General features: G+C 37.5%; 1 protein-coding gene across 1 annotated transcript in view; it reads right to left on the bottom strand.

The window, feature by feature from the left end:
• LOC121673265 (glutamate receptor ionotropic, delta-2) overlaps positions 1-24,270 on the bottom strand; it is a gene marked incomplete at its 5' end in the record, with an annotated part of 212,004 nt that overhangs the window by 142,918 nt on the left and 44,816 nt on the right. Inside the window, one exon of the mRNA XM_042046429.1 lies at positions 1,886-1,987. Coding sequence (XP_041902363.1) covers positions 1,886-1,987 — 102 coding nt within the window. The remainder of the gene's footprint in view (positions 1-1,885; positions 1,988-24,270) is intronic.

Below are 24,270 nucleotides of genomic sequence, written 5' to 3'. Positions count from 1 at the left end.
TTTAATTTTTAACACTTTTTTCCCTGGATCAAGATCATACTGTTAGAAACTGGCAGAATTAATATCAATAACTAATCATTCACAGTCTGCACAGATTCTTTATCTTAACAGAAAAGTATTGACCTAATTGAAGAACAGTGAGAAAGATGGAAGAGAAAATATAAAGAAGATCATCACTAAAATAAATTTAATTGGTGAAATCCCTCCTGCTCTCACATCCAAGGTAAGAATCACACATTTCACAGGTTAAATATAAATCTCCAATTTTGTCCTATCCAGCAGATATAAAACTAGTGAGGAGACTGAAGTGTCGTGTGCTGTCTTGAACTTTAAATGTCTGCTTTCATTTTTATAATTACTACAGAATCCTATCAGCATAGATAATTTTTTTTTTTGTGTATCTTTGCACGTTGATAAATATTCATGCTATAATAACGTGAAAGAAGATGGCTCTCCAGCAAGGTAACTAAGATAACTGGGGATAAACCAGTGGGGAGAGAGGAAAGAAGAACAACTTTATCTTTCTAGGGAAAATCCACAGGTCCTTTTTGTCAACAGATAATTATACTGAACCAATTAATATGAGTATCAGGGAAAACAAAGAGCAGCCACTGCCAACATGATACTATTTTGGTGAACATGCAATTAAAGTATGATCCTCCCCCTCTCTGTTACTGCTCCTTTTTTTCTGTGCATTCATCCTTTCTTGGCTGGCTTTTGCTGTTGTTTGGTTTGGTTTTGGGTTCTTTTTTTTTTTAGGTTTGTGGTTCTCGGTTTTTTTGGTTGTTGTTTTGGGTGTTTTTTTTTTTTTTTTTTTTTTTTTTGTTATTTGGTTTGTTTTGTCTTGTAGATACTGTCACAGGAAGTTCTCTAGTGTACTAAGAGCTGTAACAGAATGTTTACCCTGACAGATAAAGGTGTTTAAATACCCATAAAATAACTGGAGGGGTACAAAACTGCTGTGTCTGTGGCACTGACATGCTCTGGTGATTTCACTTTCCACCCCTGTAGGAGCCTCTTCCTTCATCATGCACTATCAGCAATGCAAAGCCTAAAACCTCCTCTTTTCTTGTTCTTTATAAACAAGTGCTGGGCCCTCAGACACTGAACTCAAACACAAGTAGATAGTAGCAAGAGGAAAATGGTTCAATCTAACCTTTACAATTCTGCAGCCCCAGATCAACTTTGTATTTGGGCATTGGTCCAAAGAGGGCTACATGTCTCATATTATTTTCTTTTTCTTTGTTTAAATTTTTTTCCACTCTTAAAAACTTCTCCTCAAGCAAAGTTTATGGCAGGGAATACATTGGCCTCATAACACGAAGTACCTTCTATTCTGGTAGACATTGTCTGTTCAGCTTTAAACCAAGAATTTTCCTGTGGCTGCTAAACACAAGATGCCCACAAAGGGGAAGAACCCGGCTGAAGAAAACTAGGATGGGACAGGAGATGTTTTACCAAACTAACATTACTTGCCCTAAGCTGACCTTGAATATTTCCTGAGTGTGACAATTTGTGTTAGACTGCTCTCAATTTGCCAAGGTGATTGGAATTGAATCATTTAGAGGTTCAGCTAGGTAACTTTAGCTAACAGGGCGCTTGAAGTTGCCCTTTATCAGCTCATATGCTTGTCTTACCTAATTTAGAATGTGCTTGTGCAAGAAAAAGGTTCTAACATGTTTGATTCAGTCTGAAATGCACTGTACTGATAAATAATTTTATCTTGTGGAAAATTATCCATTTTTCTGGGTTTTTTTTGACCAGCTTAAATCAGACACTCTAACGCCAACTACCTTCTTGGTAAAATGATGTACATAATAAAAAGATGAGGCAAAAGGAAAAAAAACCCATTCCTGCTAGTGCAGAAGGTTGAGCATCTGCTTACCAGCACAGTCACCACACGCAGAACCACTCCTCGCATGTTATTCTCCAGCTTTCTGTCTGTTAGTGACCCATTCAGACCAGTGATGGGGTTCCAGCAGCCAAGCTAAAAGAGAAAACAAAAATTTTCTCATTGCCCATAAAACTTTGCTAGTCACTCCTCTTAGGTGGCTTTAAGCAGGAACATATGAAATAAACGGAATACCTTCTGGAATCAATGGCATGGAAACTTGGAATGGCTTGTGCACAGATTCAGCTTTAAATTGAAATTTAAGCAATTAAGGATATCAGTTTCTGATTTTAAATACCAGTGCAATGGATGACAGCATCCAGGATTTGGAATTATATGCATTGTTTTAAAATAGCTGAGAGACGACTTCTATATTACTTGAAAACATTTAAAAAGTACTGTAGCTGTAACAATATTTCTACCTTACTTTCAGTAATTGAAGAAATAATAGCTACCATCATTTTAGCACGCTGTCTGCTCCAGCCCATCCTTCCTAGTGGAACTCTGACAAAAGGAATTACACCAGCTTTAATTAAAGCTTATACTATTAATTGCTAATGAAACAGCAGTGATTTTAAGCCAGGTTAAAAATCACACTTAAAGATGATTGAGGAAAAGACCATTGGATAGGCACACCACAGTATTGAGAGAGGACCACAATAGATAATGCAGAAGTTCATCTACGCCATTCTTTGCATTGGTGCTATCGTATTTCTTGAGCTTCTGTGGATGAAGCTTTTGCTCAGGAATCTCTCTAGGATTATCTGCCTTTCAATCTGAGTTTAGTAGATACCGACTTGTAATTCAGCTTCTCTGAAAATACAACTTGCCTGTTTTTTGTATGATGGTAGATGCTTTTTTTGAGCACAGAGAAAGAAATCAATCAACCACACATCGTGCCTTAGCACCACATACCAAGATAACCAGTTTCATTTTTGAAATTCATTACCTCACTCAGCTGGCCTGCACAATTACCAGTGTTAAATCCAAAACCCAACAGAAGGAAATGACTGACTTCAGAGGACTTTGGAGCAGAGTCTCAATTAAGGCATGTAAACCAATTGCCTGTGTAAAGTCATTACACAGCCAAAGAGACAGCCACCTGCAGCTATGAGTTCTTGCTCTGAATTTCCTTCTCCATGGACTGTGAATGAAACCTTTCAAGGGATGCTCATCTTCTGACTCCTATTTAAAGGAACAAAAGGTCTTGCTCCCTCTGACAAATCAAGATTAACATCAGTAGGTTATTGTTGGGTCCAGTGGCCTCTACTAAGACTATTCTCTTGGAGCATTCAACACTGTAATCTGAGAGAAAAAGAACTGCAAAACATCGAAAATATGACTGTAATTTCACACAGAGTCACAGAAATGGCAGGTTGCCTCGAACCATCTGAAAGGGTTTGTAAAGAAGGGGAAAACCTCTGCTGACCATACTTGAGGAGGAATTTACGAAATCATTATTTTCAGCCTTTGTGTGAAAAGGCTTTGTATATGTGTTTCATAGATCTCTCAAAGTAAAACAGAAAAGAAAGAACTAACTTCAAGTAAACAAATTTAACCATTCCAGAAGTGGATAATTTGAAATATTTGTTTTCTTCATTACACCTATTTTGTAGCGACTTCTATATTTTTTAATTCCGATAACATTCATATCAATTCTTTGAAGATGCCTCCTTAAGAAATGCGTGTCTCAAAAAGTAAAAAAAAAAAACTTTCTGCAATGACATAGGAGTTGGGTTTGACTCAATGGTCTCAAAGGTCTTCTTCAATCTCAATGATCCCATGATTCTATGTTTCCCAAAGGAAGATAGCCTTAAAACAACGTAGTCACTTCTGTCTGCTACTTTCAGAAGTACTCACAGCTAATTCTTACCCTTCTGAAGTCAAAGTTATACTATCAGGGAATGAGTGAGGGAAATGCTGAGCATACTTGAAATCTCAAGGAATGACTGAATCAAGGATCTACTAGATCCAGAACACCAGAGAAATTGAAAGCACCAACAGGTTACAAGGAGAATCAAACTCAGGAGGCGTCATGTTACTCTCTTGTAATTGCTCATCTTTCCAATAGCTGTTTCTAAATAAAAGCACAAATTACTCCTGCTTGGTTTCCCCACTTCGTATTCCCATCTGATCACAAAGCCCAACAAGAGATCATACCAGCCCGCTTGGCTTCTTCTGGACCTCCACAGTGTATCTAGCTGTTCAGTAGTCATGGATGGACTGCTGACACATTCCAGGTCCTCATCACTCCCCTGGCAAAGCCCTGCAACACTTTGAGCTGAATAACCTAAATGCTGAAGTGTGTTGACTATAATAATAAAGCGAAATGCAGCAAATATACTTGCACTGTACTTTGTACGTGACAAACCACTGACATCCCATAAAGCAAAGCATTCCACAGGCAACATTTTCTGTACAAAAAATAGCAAAACCAGTACTAAGCTCAGAACAAAACTGCATTAAATTAATTTGGTGGTTGTCATTCTTAGTCACACAAAGAAACTAATTAGAACTTAGACCCAATTAACATATCTAAATGTGTTGGATGTATAATTACTGCAGAAACTCTGCTGCTTTTGCCAGAACTAAAACCCTAGGAAGCTGCTGAAGAGCCTTTTTATCCTTTTGAGGTTAAAGTCCACTTTTAATTATGTACGTTAATGTGTACATATTTATATAATTAAGTTTTTAGCCCAACCCTATCTTTTTTAAGGCAATCTCCCCCCACCAACTTAACTGATTTCTGGAAATGCAGCATAGCACCAATTTTCCTTTAAAAATGCACTTTTTATTTTCAATTATTGTTCATTTAATTTTCAATTCAATTGTTCCTTTATGCAGCTCAGTCATGCTGAAGACAAATGTGCAGAGCTTGCCAACAAAGTTGAAATTGATTTTGAGTGGGAGCTGCTTACTGTTATTAGGAGAAAACAAATCAGCCTTTATTGATGACAATTTGAGCTTGCCATTGGAGCAAGAAGCAAATGTAACTACTGCTGAAACATTGAGATGGGGTGGTATGAAGCTCCCTCTTCAGCTTTGTCTTGTTTAACTGCTGCTGCAAAACATTTGCTGCTTCTGCATTTACTTCCTTTTTTCTTTTGTTCTCTCTCTAATGGTTGAAATGAGAGAATAGATCAGACAATGACAGAATCTCACATTAACTCTGGTAGATTTGGGAAGATGGGTGATGGGAACTCTCTTACTGATCACAGTGCTTGTCATCTTCACACCATGAAATTTATCATTTGTAGTACTTTGTACTTCTGTTGCAGTTTATTTTATTTATTCTAATGACAGCTTTCACTCTCCTACGTTTGATATAATAAGATGAAGATGGAAAAGTTGTCAGTCTTCTACTTCCTTTGCTATCCAGTTTGCAATCTCTTTCTGTTCATCCCACATCCCAGCTTGCTATCCTCACTATCATCATTGTTGAAATGGGCTTTGTTCTCCTGCTTTGCTGGCAAAGCCAAAAATTTACTTCCCTTCTTCATTAAAATGTTTTGACTATATGAACAATGCATTATGAAAGGAATTTAATTTGTGTATCAATATTAAAGTAGGCAAAAATCTATTTCATGTGTACTTACAATTTCATTATTTATAAGGAACTGGGAACACTAAAATCTATAATGCCTTTACGACAGAGCTTACAGCCAGTTTTCCTCCCCTACTTCCTATGCAACCATTGAATTCTGCCGAATATCTGAGAGCTTTCACTATTTTTTCTGGCAGAGTAAATTGTGTCAATTAATCAAGAAAAATACATTGACCTGCTATGATCACAGTTGATGACCATCAGAGAAAATGAATAAAAGCAGAATAGTGATACAGATAAATTACTTAACTGCTTGTCACTACATCAAAGTTTAGAGTATTCTGTTACTTCAATGGATATAGAAAATATTCAGGAACTGGTTTATCCAGCACTGCAATGCAACCACCTCAGAACTCAGACTACATTATCACAACACTACTTAGAGTCAAGAGCAGAAAACACTAGAGAAAGTGCAATGGAAATCTGAAAGATAAAAGTGCACTACGTCCACAACCAAAATCTGTAAGGACATTGGGATCACTGACTCTTTCATTTATTTCTCAGTCATTTAAAGAAAACAACCCCGCCAGTATCTTGTTTTTAGTATGGACAGCCTGATGAAACATTTCCAGTGGAAATGCCTATGACAGAGTAGTTCATACAGAGCTGATGAGCCAGAGAAATAGCAGCCTCCTTGCCTGAAGTACCCACATGCTCTTCAGAAACTCTCTCCTCCATTTTCACCCAGGTCCAACCTGCTTTAGGAACTAAATTCTTACAAGATCTGACTTCAACAGAAGGAATGTGCCTTAATAATCCTTTTTTCCATTCCAAAGCATACTAAATTCACAGAAATGGAAAAGCCCCCATGAAGCTGTCACAAAATGCCACTCAGTTGGAAGATTCAAACTCCCAGGAGTGCTGGGAAGACTGGAAATAGGACACATAATAAAAAATGATGAAGAAAAAGGTGGATTTTTTTTGTGATATGTGGATTCAGAATTTGCAACATTTTCCAGGACACCAGTCTAGGCAAAATTCAAGGACAACATAGAAATTGTTTTGCACAGAGTACTGCTGATGCCTCTTGTCAGCTGTTGTTTAATATAACATCCAACAGCAACTGGGAAATCAGAGACTAAATCCTATTGATTAAAGACTGTCTCAAAGAAAAAACACCATAAAAAAATCTTTTCATCATCAATATGATACTGTCAGTCATTTAAAATTTAGTCAGATGCTCTGTTACCTGGTTAAAGAATCCTTTCAGTTCAGCTCTTTAGCCAGCAACCAACAGTTTGTCAACCAGATCTGAAAAAAATCTGATGGCCAGGGGTTAACTGAGGGCCTTTGTAACTCTGGGCTTGACTGAAGAAGCAAGGATCAGTTTTGTTCTTCACAGCAATTTCCTAATAGGAGTGGTTAGCAGGAAAGCTTTCTGTGTTTAGCTGCTACCTTCACCGAAGCTTAGGTAACAGTCAGCAAATAGCAAGGTGTTAAAATCAATAGAAAATACGGCGCTCAACAATTGGATAATGTATAGCAGCCCTTGTTTCTCCTGCATTCTGCGTGGTGAAATCTATATAGTTCTGTGCATTCAGTTAATTATTTTGTACAGTGTGTTTTACTGCTTTAATCTGTCTCTGGACTAGATGGAATGGCCTGCCCCTAGACTTGCTGTGTTATTTTCGAGCTATTAGGTGGATGTGAATACCCAAGTTTAGTTCTTTATCCAGTGGGCTAAGGATTGTAATTGCAGCAGTCAAGGTGGGGGATTTGTTTTGTTAACTGATCATAGACACAAGTGCAAGTGACCTAAGTAGGAATTTCTTTCCTCAAAGCACAAGGCAGAATAACGCTGACTGGAGTTAATAAAATATTTTGCTTTGGGGACTAACCAAATTTTCTTTTCTTACTGAACTGAAATAAAGAAGCTAATGGAAACTTACCTGCTGGTAACCTGCTGTTCATTTGCCTACTAGCTCCTGACTCATTGTTTTCTCAAGGACCCAGATTGCTGCCAGAAGTTATAATTGAGTGTTTTAGATCACTGACAAATGTTGAATTTATGAGGGAAATGGCACGGACTTCATAGGTGTTCTCACACTCCATGCTCTACTCACAAAGCTGATGCTTAGTGCTTAGGCCAAGATTCTAGAATCTAATGGTATAATTTTTCAAATGTGTAGTAAATTACCACATCTCAAAGAAAATGAACCATGTCTCCAAGCCAGTGGTGTCATTCTAATGATCCCCCACTTCTCCTCCCCCCCATCTCTTTATCTCTGGCTCACTTTCTCTATCGCTTCTTTCCCTTTCATTTGAAATTCGTTGGTTTTAATCTATCATTTTCCCCTTCTGTCATCTCTTATCTTTGGAAAATACCATTTTTTCCCTTCTTTAGTCCTTTTTTACTGTGAATTCAGTACTCTCAGCAGTTCGCTCACCTGTCGTTATCTTCCTCTTTCCTACATTACAAAACCTCTTGCCATCCATTTCTCTTTGTACTATCAGTGTACTTTCTGTCCTCTCTGCTTTTCTTTCCCTTGATCTTCCTTTTCATTTCCTGTGCCTTTTTCCTATCTTGTTTTTTGTTTGTTTGTTTGCTTGTTTCTTAGGGTTTGGGTTGGTGTCTGGGGGAAAAGGGACCTCACTTTTCGCTACATCCAGCTTTGACTCATCTGTCAAATCACTTTGTGTCCTTTCCCCTTTCTCTTTGCCCTTGGATCTCCTTTTCTCTCAGGCAGTCCTCTCAGAAAACTTTCCCCGAACTCCTCCTTCTCCTTTTGTGTTATGAAGGAGATGGGACTTAACAAAACAAATTATTGTACAGCCCTGTTTCCTTTGCTTTCATCTTTCTTGCATCTTTTTTACTCCCATCCCCTGACAACCTTACACAACTCTGAAGAGAAGAGTCAGACAAGGATAATGGTGAGTCAGATGTTGATCTCTTTTCCCATGGCCTCCATATTTCAATTAACCTCAAATACTCAGAAAAGCCTGTTCTTTGACCCAATACCGACATCACCCCTTTGCTAACAAATTTCTTCATACTGCCAGAGTAAAACTCATGAATATCACTTTCATTTTACACTGAAAGCTTTCTCACTAATGTCTGAATTATCCCAAGGTAATTGATAATACTAAGTAAGTTTAGGTTTGTGTGCAGTATAAATATAGTCACTTTGATTTTTAATTGCAAATTACTGTCTCCTTTCTCATTAAGCATATTAAGAGTTAAAAAGGATGTCTTTTATCTAAGTCATGTGAGGTCTGGAAGAAAACCAAGAATCTTAAAATCAGGTTTTATAACTGAACTTGGTCTGTTTTGTCCACCATCTTTATGAAATCAGAGAAAAATATTCAAGGTTATTATACCAGCTTGTATTAAATCACAATATAAAAGCTTTTGATACCATCATAAAACCTTTGATCAAACCTATTCAATGACAAACAATGAAAAGCAGTTTTCCACTTGGTTGCATGAAGCTCCCTCTCTACAGGTAGCAAGAAAACACACAGAGCACATTTCAGTTTCTCATCAGTTCCCTGGCAGTATTCAAACATTCTTCAGCAGACTCCCAGCTTTCCCCTCAGCTTAGCCAGGCACGTTTTTATGGTCTGAATTTTCAGAAATGGTTTGTCAAAGTGGAGTGTCAACAAAACCTGTTTGCTGTTCAGGGCTCAGAAATTCTGGGGGCAACATTCCAGTAAGAAATCAAAATAGTAATAGTGCAGAGCAAACCCACCACTGTTTCATTTGGAGGAAAGTGGGTTTACAGAGCAGCATTCTGAATAAACCCAGTCCAGCAAATGCCGTAAGTGAATCCTTCAGAGTAAAGTGACCCATGGTGAATGCCCTGCTTCTGCAGCAGAGTGCTGCCAGTGCTGAGCTGCCTGGGCACCTCCACACTGCATTGCAGTCAGCTCGGTGAGCACGTATGCTGAGAAGAACCTTGGCTTTTTTTTCCCTGCAATAAAGATCTCCCCTTCAATATAATCACTGAATTAGAAGTCTGGGAGTCAGCTCTGGAAGTAAATCCACGTGGAGAATTGTGTATTAGATTCATCACTCTCCAAGCTGGGAAGAAAAAGAGAGGCTCCTGCAGAGCAGTAGTACCGACCTGTGCTTGCACTAAAGAAATCTGTTCTTATTTTAAAGGCAGCAGAGAAGCAATGCATGTTTGAGTATATATGGGGCCCAATGAGGCTACAGAACATCTGGGCTAACCTCAGTGGCACCTCTTTAGCACTGTTTTTGAAGTGTAAGCAGAATTATCACACCACTGCTTTCACAGAAATGCATCAAGGAACTCTACATCTGGTTATCTTTTCCTATGAAGTACAATGTTATGAAGTGTACTTTTTTCAGGCATAGCATACGGGAATCTCCATTTTTGTTTGGCAGGCTAAAGGATTTTAAATTAAGCAATACCTCAGCACTATTTACTCAAAAGTATATTTATGTATTTATTTAGCTACTGAATGCTCACTAGGCAGTACTGCTGTTGTTTTCCTCATGCAAGAAGAACGAGTTCACTGGACTTGGGTGAAGGGTGGGGGATGTTCCCAGGATGCACATACCATGAAAATACCTGTCCTGAAAACCTTGGAAATAGAGCAACCTCATTTCATATTATACTTACACTTAGCATCTTTGGCATTATTACACAATTCTCAACCTCACCATGAAACACCAAATAAAAAAAGGACACAGAAAAACACTTCCTCCTTAGTCAAGGCACTGATGTACTGACATGAAAACACTACTTTCAAATACAAAATACAATGTCAAAGAGAGGCAGCTGCAATAAGATACTATTTTTGTCTCAAAGACTGTGGGTCCCTGTCTCCTCAGACACATTCAGCCTCTCATTGCCAACATGAAAAGCAAAGGAATTAGCATGTAGATATTGTGGAAACATACAGCAGTGTTCAGCACAGACAATTTCTATATCTTTAAGCATATTTGTACCTGTCTAGAAGCTGTTCAAAGTTACACAACATCAAAGTAGCTTACACTTTCTGTTGCTCAGCACAGCGGAGTTTTCCAGCTCCTTCTTAAATGTAGTACAAAGAGAGATCTGACAAGAGCATCTCCTATTCATACATGCTATTGCAACATGCTTCCCAAGCAGAGGGGCTAGGGAACAGCTGTTCACAAAGCATCAACACCAAAACGTAAATATTAGAGAAAAAAAAAAAAAGAAAGAAAAAAGCTGATGGAGCATGAGAAATTTGCATGAAAGGGCAATTTAGCTTATTTCCATTTTAAATGTGCATATGTGAAGGCACTCTGGAGAGTGCCTAAAGAATGGAGAGCTTAGGTACAAAGTGACAAACCAAAACAAGCTTTTACTCAAATATTGCTTTCAAGTTTCTCACTACAGAGGAGCTAACATGGTAATGCAGCAGGAGTAGCACTAGATGACAAACTGCTTTCCATTGATTCTTCAGATTCCTGGGATGCTTAAATGAGGAACATGGAGATGGAAACAATCTTTGCTTACACACAGATCAATACTCTGTTGTAAAATTCAGGATTTATTCTTAGCACTGGCAGAAATAAAGAGGTCTGCTAAGTTGGATATGTCACAGAATTCCCAGCTTGATACTGGCTAGTAAATCAAAGCTGCATTTTGCCACTGATATGTCAGAAAATATTACTCCAGTATAACCCATGCTCACAGAGTATATGGCTACAGAGTCACCAGATTTTAGTGCATTATGGACCAGATATAACAAGTGATTTACTGGATCATATATTTTTGAGGGTTTGGTACTGAAGAAAATAAGATTGAGGATGTTTTTTCCCACTCCTTCAGCACAGAGCAACATTCTTAAGAATCAGAACTATTAGTGAAGAAATAAAAAAATTTAGCACAGCAGTGACCAACCAGAGTTAGTTATCAGTACCAGGCCCCAACTGAGAAGAAACAGCACCTTCTTCTGAAGGCTCTCTTTTGACCCTGACACTTGGGGCAGTGGAGAACAGAAAGGTCCTGAGTGAATTTGAGGAGATGGTTGTGGCCAACAACGTGGATTACAACAAGTAACTTCTTCCCACTAAATTCAACTGCAATGAGAGCAAGTGTGCTCACCTAGAGTCCTAAAGATCAGCACAGGTACCAGGAGCATCCACCACTGGGAAATATTTAAATAATGTGGTCTGGTCATAGACCTCTATGGGGTCTAGACAATACTTTCTAAAATTTTTGCCTGCAGATGATCTAGCCTTAGTTGCAAAGCACAGGCCATTTTAGCATCAATAAACTGAAATTTTCTTAGGTCTAGAGGCCATGAGAGAACTGCTATGCTGATAACCAAATGCTATACTGATAATGGTCAAAAGCAATCTTCTAATTACCAACACCATAAACTCACCTTCAGTGAGTTTAGTCCATAAATTCAACTTCATTCCTTTTTATATACCAGAGGGCATTTGCTTCATCACTAGCTAGCTGAAAGGTTGTCCCTAAAACAGGCCTGTACTCTCTATGGCCTTCTGATGTTGCCTCCAAGGAGACTTCAGAAGCATCCTCCCCTTACCAGCAGAAGAAGTGTAATTCTGACTGCCCAATTGCTTTTCCTGGGGGTGATGCTGTAGAGCTACCACAGCTGTACATAACCTGTTTAAAATATCTGTTACACTTGTGCATACATGATTTAGAGCAAATTTGGAGTCCACTACGCTTACTACTAGTCAGTGTTCCACTGAAGAATATCTAAATCCTATCAGGGTCTGTTAGTAACTAGTTCAGTGGAGCCACATGCAGTAGTGGGTAGTTCTGCAAAAAAGAAACGGAGGCATTAGTGTGAGTAAATTTCGTATTCTTTCATAAATAAGTGGCAAATTATATGCTGTAGAGTACCTGAAGACTTAAATAAAAGATCCTTGTGGAAAACAGTAAACCATTAGTTTAAAAGATTAAATGACACATCTAATAAACCCTGTCTAGAATAGCTGAATCACTAAAATAAATTTTTGTTACAAATGAAAATCACTGCTTTAATGACACTGCAATTTGCCACAAAAATAAATTAGAAATATATCTTAGTAATTAAAACTACAGAACGCTATAAATCTGTCTTGCAAAGGATGAGAATTATATTTGCTAGAACACTATATTCCTACAATAGATTCATACACACTGCTGAAATAGGGTAAAGAAACCAAGAACTTTAAACCACTGAGAATTTTCCTTAGTTAGCTTGATATCGCAAAGATCCTTCTAAGAACGTATTGGCATCTATGGCAGTGATAATTTAACCAGCTAAGTATTAATACTGTGCTCTTCGCTACAGTCTTTCTGGGATTTAATTTTAAGGGATAATACCTATTTTAAAATCATCTTTCCATTTGAAAAGATCTACTACTTTTAAGAAGAAAGAAATGTCTGTCTTAAGAGTACATTAAGAAATCAGTAGTTAGGCTCAAATAACCATCCCAGCTCCTTCCCATGTGAAAAATTTCTTTCATCTGGGAAGGGTGACTTAAAAATAACACCCTTCCAAATGCTAGACAGAGCACAAAACAAGAATCCTCAAGTCCTTTTTCTCCACAGCCTGTGTGTACCACTGCATTGTCTCCCAATGCACACTCAAAGCTTTTGCCTGGGGACACTGATCATCTTTTAAGGAGCATGCCCTAAGGTTAACAGCTACTGGGGAAGGTGTAAATGTCGGCAGGACTAAGAGTGCTTGCTTGTAAGCTGACTCTTGGTGGGACTACTCTTGTCTCAGAGTTCATCTCCATTATAGTTTTGATGGAGAATGTTACTGGTTTTCCCAAATTTAGAAAGAAGATATTATTGCTACTAGCTTCAGGCTTTAACACAAACTCCCCCTAATAATTTTTTTTACTTATTTTTTTATTTTTAATATCATGGTCTTTTAAAATTTCACTGCAAAACTAACCTTCATTTATGCAATCCTAGCTAATGTGCTGTAAGTCTCCCACTTCAGGCTAAAGAGACAAAAAAAAAAGCCCAAAGAGCCTAGTATCTGGTGTGGCATCTATTCATTGTCTAAAGTAGAGATGAATGCTAGTAGTCTGTCAGCATTTGTTCTGATTTAAACACTTTACTCTGGACGCTTTATTAACTGTGTTGGCATAGCTATATATTACTGATTTAACCTGCACTTCATTGTGCTTCTAATACACAATCAGGCTTTGCAAACATGAACCTGAATATAAGGCAGTTGAGGCTGGAGTCTGGGTTGGTGTAAGCCAGATTTTAGTGAAAAGAAGCCTCCCTGGCCTATATGAGAATCCAATCCTATCCCTACACCTGCAAATGCAACTATATTTCTTCTTAGAATAGATCCTGAATGTGCCTCCATTTTTAGTACAACACCTGGGAGCTATGCTCAGCTCACTTTTCATTGCATTAAAGCACTCATTAAAATGAGAATTTGTACTGCTATAGAAAACATAAATTGCCTCTATGCAAGATGCACTAAGTGAATAATTCATCTATTTTTCATATACAAATTTATTCATGGAATAATATCATGTAATAGCCTCCTTTATGGAGATTACAGGCAGTTTCTCCAAAGCATTCAGTAATCAGAAAGCTATGCTGGTTTGTTTGCCTGGACACATTGTCCTTACAGGACATCTTTTTCTCATGATGGGACTGTCTGGTTTCTGGCATGAACATCTACATTTATCAGTTTAATCCTTACCAGTTTTACAAGCCGTGAAAATAGAGACCACATACCTTCTAAGAAAGCCTTGACAGTAACTTAGTGCAAGCATTACACAACTCATGACAGTCCTACTCCCAGGAACCATCATTGTTCAGCAAATTCAAATTCCTTGAACAAGCAGAACTAAGTCCTTGCACAAACAAGCTGTTCTAAGTCCAAGTCCCTGATATCCAAACCTGTCTGTCTTGTGGTTTTGTGATTTTAAGACAGATTTGAAAACTCAGAATACTATTAACAATGTATAAAACTAGAAAATATTCATTAATGTCCTTTTTGCTCAGCTGATAGGATTCATAATTATCTTACTTCAGTAACTAAGAGAATTTCTTCCATATTTCTTTTTTACTCCTTATGTGCTTGTTCACTGACAAAAATAAGATATAAGTCACTCCAAAAGATCTATTCCTACCTTTAGTACATTGACATTTTCTATTCCCATCTCCAGAAACCTATATTAGGCTCATATCTCTTTTGAAAAACAGTCTCTAATCAGCCTGGTCTATTTCTGTGCTAATTATCACTATGCTCAGAGTGACTACATTGAATAGATAACCTTAACATATATAACATATATTATTTTGAATTTTATGGGCTTCTGTCTCCCTGCTCCTACAGAAGTGTTGTTGTAGCTCTGCTGGTGTAATTCTATGAACCTGCTAGGCTTGTAAAGAGAAGTAATATCTTTTATTAGACCAAGAAATATAGTCAGGGGAGAGAATGAGTTTTGAGCTCAGAAATCTAATGAAAGTCCTCTGAGACAAAAATCTTTCTTGTTTTTCTTCCAGCTGTATTATTTGGTCTTATAAAAGATATAACCCTTTCCCTGTAGGCCTGACTGTCCTTGGATGGGCACACTGTCAGCTGTCTGCAGGAAGAAGGCAAGAAACTGGATATTGCACCAGTGATGTTCTGTGCATCTAGGAGGAGTAAGGATGTGAAGGCACTGAAAGAAGCGCTCCTCATCCATATCTGTAGCAAAAGGAAGGCTATGGAATGGACAGGCTTGCTGCACAATGGGTAAGGGACCCAGAGACAGCAAGCTCAGAAACAAGAGGAGGAGCATGCTTTCCTTGACTGGATCTTTATTGTCAGGGTCTGTTCTCAGGCCTTCCAGCTCGTGCACCTCGTGTCGGAGTCTGGGGAAATGAAGTGCTACACATGGCACGGGGAAATCAATGAGGCTGTACTTAAATAAGAAAATGAGTTCATGGAACTGCACAGGATATAGCTGATAGGGCTGAGGGAGATACAAATCTCTGATGTTTGAAAGTCTTAGTGGCTGGAAAAGGGCAAACACCTCTCCCATCTTCAAAAAGCACAAGAAAGAGGATCCAGTGAAGCAGAGACTGGTCAGTGCAACCTCAGTTCTTTGAGGGATTTTGAAGCCCTTTCCATCTGAAGGTGATGCTCTCTGGGGATCAAAGCAGGACATCCTGTCCATGTGCTGCCCACACAGTTTATGCCTTTGAAATGGGAAAGCAAACTTCTATAAATGGAGTGAGGAAAAATGGTGGAAAGTTTAAAGCCTCTCCTTCATCGAAGCAATTTGTATCATCCATCCAAACAATTCTCTTTTCCTATGAGACCCTCATCCTTAAAGTCCCATTTTATCAATTAATGCAGATTGCTTTTTATAGTAGACAACTCCTCCTCTAGTTATCTGCAAGTTTTATCAATGATGGTTGTCTAGTTTCTTGAAGATTGATATAAATATTTAAAAGGAAAACCGAACAAGCCTATTTCCTTGAATATAAATACACCTCAGAATTAGCAGCAGCTGTAATACACAACCATAGAATAAATTTATTTATTCTTAGACATACATAATAGATGGAGGCCTAATCAGTAATTATTAAGGTCACCCTATCATTTGTGCTGTGAATCAACATTTTTTGTTTGCTAGATTTGGCAATTTGAACTACATAGGCTGAAGCTTTCCATACCAGATGTCAGTTCAGGATAAAATAAACTATCATAAATCATACAAATATATCATTGGAATTACAAAAGATGGTGTTTAAATAAATTGGTAATTTTCTAATTTCTGGGTCATATTCAACCTTGGAAAGGTTTTTAAATAGTTTTTATTTTTTAAGTGGTAATACAGTAGGAAGTGTTTTAGCATAACTTTTTACCAAGTTCCCCTCCTACTATTTTTTGACTTGTTTCACACTTTCCAGCTGGAAAAGTTCCAGCTTTTGTCTTTTGACTGACATTTATTTTTTTTTTAAATTAGGGCAAAATTTCTCCAACTCTGCAAAAGAAAGATTGGAGGAAAAAATTACTCTCAAAATTAAAAAAAGATCTAAAGGTGTCATGACCTACTTTTGATGCTGTTTACGACAGGAAGCTCAATTCAGCGAGGAAACAAACAAACAGTGAAAAGGTTGCATGTGGTAGCTTAACCACTTCTGAGATAGGCAAACAGCTCCACTCACCATTTTCACTTTTATATCATCCTCCAACTCACATGGAAGATGATCTTGGTAATACCTGCTTTTGAAATTTTTAAAAATCTTACTAATGTGCCTTTTCTTGACAGAAGAGGATGGAAGTCCTAATTCACAGCTCAGCATATTAGAATTAGAGGTTTAAAATTTAGCAGGCTTTTTAGAGATTGTTTTCAATCTTACCAAAAAAGGCACTTTTAAGAGAATTAGCACTAGCTTTAAAAACCTGAAATTTCCTGTGGACTACTTGAAGCTGTTCCTGACAGCTCTGATAATGGCTTGCTACTAATCAGTCATAAAAAAAACCAACTCACAACACTGTTTTATGGGTTTGGTTTCTGCTGTTTCTTCTTTGAAGAAACAGTTCTTTGAGCTTCAGGAATAGCTATTCTTTAAAGCAAAGAACTCTCTTTTTCTTTTTGTTCTTTTTTTTTTTTTAAGTAGAGCACAGGGTTCTCATGTAAAATACCTAAGGAAAAATGCCTCTTTGAATAGGATAAAATTGCCTTTCCTAAGGTAGGCTTGGCTCAGTGATTTGTAATTTCTCGAGGCTTCAGGCAGGCTATTTTATTCTAAGCCAAACTCTTCCTCTTTGAAATCAATCATGGGTACACTTCATAATTTGAATTAGCATCTTAAAAAATAACAACAGACTCCTGCTTAAATGTAGAGGAACAAAAGATTTAGGCAATTCTGTCACTGAAGAAATAATATCTTTTCTATTCTTTAGCTAGTACAGAAATCATATTAAAAAGAAATTTTGGAAACAGCTGTCTTGCACTCAGGTCCCAAATCAAAGACAAGGAACCAAGATGAAAGCCTACTGACTTCAGATATCTTTGGATCAGAGTTCTCTGGCTTAGATGCTCAGCCCCACTTTTATTTTACTCTTCTCAAATTCTAAAGGTATGTGGCTGAAAAATTCTCTGTCAATGAATTACCTCATGGAATGAGCTGCCCCAGTTCCTTGTGATTTGTTCACAGCTATTAGGTATTGACAGAATTAATAAAACACAGAATATGGCAGAGCCTCAGATCATCACTTCAGCATTTCTCTACTTTGACTGAATGCCAGAAACTCTTAATTGGATGCTCTGATAGGAAAACACTACGGCACATCCTGGGCACAAGTATTTACCAGAGAATTCCTGGCCAAAGAGCAAAGGTGAGCTATGATGGTTGACTTCAAGCCACCCCCCAGCTCTCGGCTGTGCCATGAGTTTGGCAACAACACCAGCATTTCTAGAAGCCTGTGTAGGCTACAGCACTACTTGAAATCAAACTAATATCTGAAAATATTACCTTTGTCATCATATATTGGTTTTAATCCATGCAGCTCTTAGCCCTAGCATTCCTAGACAAAATGCATAAGAAAGACATTCAACATATTGTTAGAATTCAGAAACTGAGTTAATAAGCAATGAGAGAAGAATCCCATAAGAAACAATGGGGAGCAGTGGGACCAAAAAGGATGAGATTAGTTGGAACACAGAAATGCTTTGTCCTGAATTTTTTGTGTTAACAGTTCTGTAGACCCTCTAATTATTAAAGCACAAGACCTGCAATTCTAAAATGTAGAGTTTAATACGCATCAATCTTCTTGGATTTGCTTTTGCTCTTATGACAAGCAAATCCATTTGGTATGGATTTGCCATTCACTTTATCTGCAACAGTGAAACAGCACAATGACAACAACAACAACACAAAACCACAAACCCCAACAAACCCAGGAAATGACAGAAAAAGTACCGTGTGCCATAAAATAATAAAATCCATTGCAGCTGCAAGAATCAGTATAATCAGAGTCAATCTGAAGGTGCAGAGAATTTGTGGAGTTAAAAAAAGAAAAAATCTCCAAACAAACTCTTCTGGCTCAGAGCCAGGATGCACAGAATGTAAATTTGCTAATTCTCACAGACCTTTTATAAAGCTTACTGCTGCTGTATCACTTACCTACTCAATATTTATAGATAACGGATGAAGTTAATGCAATTTATAATTTTTTCTTGGCTTGTTCCGATTACATGAACACTGCAAAAGCCATAAGCACAAGGGAACTGGGCTCATAAAGCATAAGTTAGCAGTGGAGTTAGGATTTTTCCTGTATTGAAGCCACTGTCATCTTTTTCCAAAACATCATAAGATGAACATCAAACCTCTTCCATAGCACGGAAGATGCTACACTTGCAATGTCTTTAGTCCCAAGTGGGATACGTGGGAGAAACTTAGGGTGATGCAGAACTTCCCACTGCCCCATATTCAATATCTTGCCCAAATGAGCAGAATCAGACATAAAGACATACTCTTGCAAAAACTGAAAATACACAAAAAAGCCCCTAAGAAAAAGCAATTAAAATAGATGAAGGTCCTGGCCAACCAGTTCTGGATCCAATTAACTCTTCGAAAATTCCATATCTTGACAAAAGTCTTCATTATCTCCTTTGATCACCACCTGCCTTTTTATGACCCATTGTAAACCATAAAGGGTCACCAGTATCATATTAAAGAATCACTGTTCCCTCTCCACCTCACACTCCTACTTTTGAAACCATAGGAATGTAATGAACCCCTTACCAAGTATAAAGTCAAAGCTAAAATGTTGACAGCTGTGATGAGAAGAACGAATTTCCCTTTATCTAAAAGTTGTGCTATTCAAGCTATCCATATCTAAGAGGAACATAGAAGTTGAATTTCATCCTTGATGCAGTGTTCATATAAAAACATCAATTCAAATAGACATGGTCGATGCTGGTGAGAACTGCAGTACAATATAGACAAAGTTTCCACAATTCTTCCATAGGGCTTCTTATCACTCCAAGTGGTCTTCAAGCAGAATTCATTAGGAACACATCAGTAGTGATAAGGTTCAAACAGATAGAAAAATGGTAAGAAAAGATTTCTTATAAAAATTTCTTCTCTTATTGCTGTCCAACACACAAAGATCTCATTTCCAAAGACGAACTGGGTGATCTCTACTGCATGTCACTATTCCCAACTATTACATCATCTTGGTCTGTCTTATTAAGGGATTCCACAATTTGAATGCACACTGAACTTAGTGCCTGAGTTCTCATTGTCAAAACTGAGATACATTAGCCACCTAACCTCACTAGGACGCTATGAGTATAGTTTCATAAATACTTACCATTTAAAAGAAAAACTTTTACAAAAAGCAAAAAGACACAAGTATTTGAGACATAACTACAGGTCCAAGTTTAAAGAGGAACAGTTCAGAATGACCTTCCAGAACCCCCCTTTGCACCAAAATTTTCCATCTTTTTAGAAGTTTGTGACATTCCAGCACTCCCTTTGCCACAAAATCTGCCTTGAGATGATTCCTAGGGAGTCTGAGCACCCATTTTCTTCCCATATATATTGACAAATGTAATACTGTCCTCACTACCTCCCAATAAAAACTATCTCCTGTTAACCTGACTCAAGCAAACATTCACACAAACACTGTTCACATTATCTGTATACAGCACTCATGACAACATCAAACATCCTTTCTTAGGTTATTTTGGTTTCAAACCCGTGGTTCTCAAAATTTTATTACAAGAGACTGGGGGACACCTCATCACAATCTACAGCTTCCTCATGAGGGGAAGAGCAGGGGCAGACACTGATCTCTTCTCTGTGGTGACCAGTGACAGGACCTGAGGGAATGGCCTGAAGTTGTGTCACGGGAGGTTTAGGTTGGGTATCAGGAAAAGGTTCTTCACCCAGAGAGGGGTTTGGCACTGGAACAGGCTTTCCAGGGAAGTGGCCGCAACATCAGCCTGACAGAGCTCAAGAAGCATTTGGACAATGCTTTCGGGGACATGGTGTGACTCTTGGGGCTGTCCTGTGCTGGGCTACAGGAGTTTGACTCCATGATCCTTGTGGGTACCCTCCATGCCAGGATATTATTCTATGATTCTATGATATCTGTAACATGAGACTAGTCTAAGTGCTATATTAAATAGCTATGCAGCAATATTTTAAGAGTAAATCAAAGTTGTGATAAAAGTTTCAGTTCAATGACTGAAACCAAAATATGATGTAGATGTGCTTAACTTATCAATTCCTGATCTACACAAGATGATATCTATTACATCTGTACTTCAAAATAAATGTCATCAATTACAGTGGAGGCCGCAAAAATTTTTGAAGTTTCCAGGGACAGTGGTAATTTCAGCAAGAAGTCAGATACCTCTTTCTTTGCAGAAACATGATCCGTCATCATATATGGAATCACAAATCATATGCACTCTCAGAAATAATGATCCAATATGAAAAATATCATTTACATACTGAATTACCTGGGAGAATTCTATGTGATTATCAAAGATTATTAATCATAACAAATTGATTAATTTGAATGTAAAACCCAATAAATCTGAAGAATTTTGGACAGTGCTTCTAATTTAGCACAGTGATATTGACTAAATTCTGTCCTCCACACCCTAAAAATAATAATATTGATGGAGAAAAAAATCAGGGATCAATATACATAAAACTGAAGAAAATCATGACTCAGCATCAAGAGTACACATGTAAAAATGTTGATACCAGATACCAAGGAAATGGAGGATCATAGGAATGAAACACAAGAAAAGTTGATCTTTTTGTTTGTTTAGTTGGGTTTTTTTTTTTTTAATATGAACACACTAAATCATTCAAATAAGACCTTAAATGGTTTCTTGACTGCATTTTTGACACATAACTTCTTTGTGTGCTTAGAGTTGATGGTCTTATTTCAAAACTTGACGTAAAAGCAACTAGGATATGCTGGGTTTATTTCTCTTTGGAGATTCTAAAAGGGGGTAGAGAAGAGTATTATTGGCATGTTTATTGAGACACTTTCATTATTAGAGGCAATTGATAACAGTACTTTTAATGTAAATTACTACCTCTGCTATTTACGATGTGGTAGCATTACTATGATTATCGATGTTGTGTTTAGATACCTAATGAATGCTAATATTATCATCATAATGGTGACTGGGAGAAGAACTAAGGCTTTCGTTTGGTGAATCAAAATAAAAGAAGGAGAAACGTCTGTTCCTCAATTATTTTGAGATGTCACTGTCAATCAAGTGCTGCCTTACAGTTCATCTGCTGGAAATATTTTCCTTTCCACTCAAGCTCAGCTGCAGCTCAACTACATCCCATTCAACTATGTGAATTTTTAGATTTTCCTCATTCATATTCAGGAAATATTTCATTTGCAAAATTAAAATGATTAAGACTCTCTCCAGTTTCATAAGGGTTATTTAAGGATGACAGTCAGTCACTAGTGGCTTGGACTGGATTCAAATCAGTGACGTAAACATGGGACATTCTGTAATCTGTTATCATTTCCTGAGCAAAACACAGTGATGTTTTACATGTTCACATCAAGGAAAAGCATGTAATTTGATCAAACTGCAAGTGCAAACTTCTTGGCAGAGCCTGAGGGAAAGCAGTGACAATAAAATGAATAGGCAGGTTGTCAAGAGAAGTGAAAGTATTTTCAACTGCAAAATTTTAAAGCAAGTCTCGCCGTAGAGAGGCTGAAAATATTGTCTGCAACAGTGCCCATGGCTATCCTGGAGGTGAAGGATTAGTTTCTGAACTGCAGATATGCTATTATTAAATGAATTCAGATAAGAGTTAAATTCATTCATTTACTTAACTCTATTGTTGGCAAGGGAGCAAGTCCTCAGTGATGTAAAATGGAATTGGAGCCATGACAATTTCTAGCACGAGTGTCTGACCCTAGAAGTATTTATTTTGCTTGAGAAAGTAAATACAGTTTATATGTAAATGAGAGGCAGCTTGCCAGTTCTGTATAATTTGTCAATATGGATGCTAATTTCACAAAGACTGAGCAATCTCTATTCTAGAATAATAATAGGACTTCATTGCACCAACTCTTGCTATTATGGTGGTGGAACTAGAGGAACAGCTGGACACATATCATACGATACTTTTCTTCATATAATTTCTTTGATATGTTTCCTGGTCTCTTTCAGCATAATGAGGGATGCTAAGAGCTAAATAAAATTCTAGGACACCAATTAAAAGCCGGCTTTTCCATGGATTTTCACGGAGTACTATTGTTTGCAACTGGATATGGGTGTAGATTAAAAATACTACTTTATAGTGAAAATCTGATATTAAAACTACTGCTGCCTTTTTGTTTCTTCATTACAAAGGGATTTATGCCAGGGTGCAGAAAACATTACGGAGCTTAAGCCTGTCACATGAAGAATTTCTTGGGGAGAACTTCCCCTCCTGAGAGTTTGAGATATAAATCCAGATTCTTTGATTTATTCCCACTCTTGATAGCACTGGCCTCAATCTGGAGACTTGACTTTTAAGGATTTGAAACAAGTCTTAAAGCACCTTTAAAAGTGAGAATGCTCAATTCATTTCAAAGTGTCATAAGACCATAATGCAGGCTATAGACATATTTTTCAAAAAGGACACATTTAAAGTGTTTTATTAGACACAACACTGAATTAAATCACTTCGCCTAAGAGCTACCAAGAGAAAAAGGTGAAGAAAATAAATAAGAGCATAATTCATTTTCACTTCACCTTCTCCTTGAAACTTTTGAATTTATTTTGTTTTCATTTTCTTCTGACCTCATCAACACTGATTTACAGTTTTTCAGTTGACTAACAAACAGATCCATCAGGATTGTGACATACGTTGTGACACTCTTTTGATAAAGTTTTCTAATAATCTTTTTTCAAATAATTTTGTTTGTAATAATGTCTTTAATAAAAACAATGCATCTTTTGTGTTATATATGCGTCCTGTGATATAGGTTTAAATTACCTAGAACTGATCTCAATATAAAGCTTAGAAGCATCTGTTCTAACAATTATTCTAAACCTCTGTGTCTGAGGCATGAACTTAATTGGTGAGGTATCTAACTTACTTAACAAAGCCTTGTTTGGTTTAGCTTTGTTTTGTTTATCCCAAATTCTTCTCTACCCTGTCAATAGCTCTTTGGGGCTATAACTCTGCTAATTTTTTATATCCCTTAGCCTTGCCTGTCTTATTTCCTGCTGTCTGCTAGACATAATCTCTCCACCCCTGCAGAAAGCAATGGATATTATTCAGGAACATAATAAAAGCACACAGTTTGGCTTGGCTCCTATCTACCAAAATGCCATGGATGTCACTGGAATTTTAGCCCCTGCTTAAAAATAAGGCAGTGTCAAAAGACTCAAGTGTTTTTCAGACTGGGATAATTAAAAGATGGTAACCTAGGAATTACAGCAGTAACAACATTTATCTGAACTCAAAAGTCAATTGCCATAATTAAAACCAAAGGAGTACATTAGTTGCCTTTGGACAGAGAAGGGTCAGCTGGTACCATACCAACAATATTAAAAATGGACAACCAGTACCTTCCAGAAAAATTTCTTTTTCCTATTCTTAGTGTCACTTTAGTATTTACAAGGTCATTTGCCAATATTAAGACAGGCAGAGTAAATAAGCATATGCCAGCCCCATACTGTTGCTTGAAATATCTACGGAGCACAAGGCTGGAGTGCAGGTAGACATTTCAGCTTTTTCCTAATACTTCTTCCTTGCCACCAACTACTGCAGTGGTCAGTAACCACACGGTCAGAAACAGGCTATAGAGCTGGGATGATTTTTTAGTCTGACACCATACATCAGTTCTTATCCTACAA

Source organism: Corvus kubaryi, unplaced genomic scaffold (assembly GCF_017639235.1).
Source record: "Corvus kubaryi isolate FWS band 111438036 unplaced genomic scaffold, C.kubaryi_AGA036_p1.0 65303, whole genome shotgun sequence".
NCBI classification, from domain to species: domain Eukaryota; kingdom Metazoa; phylum Chordata; class Aves; order Passeriformes; family Corvidae; genus Corvus; species Corvus kubaryi.
The sequence above is the reverse complement of the archived record's forward strand: the minus strand, read 5'-3'. Positions and strand labels throughout refer to the sequence as shown.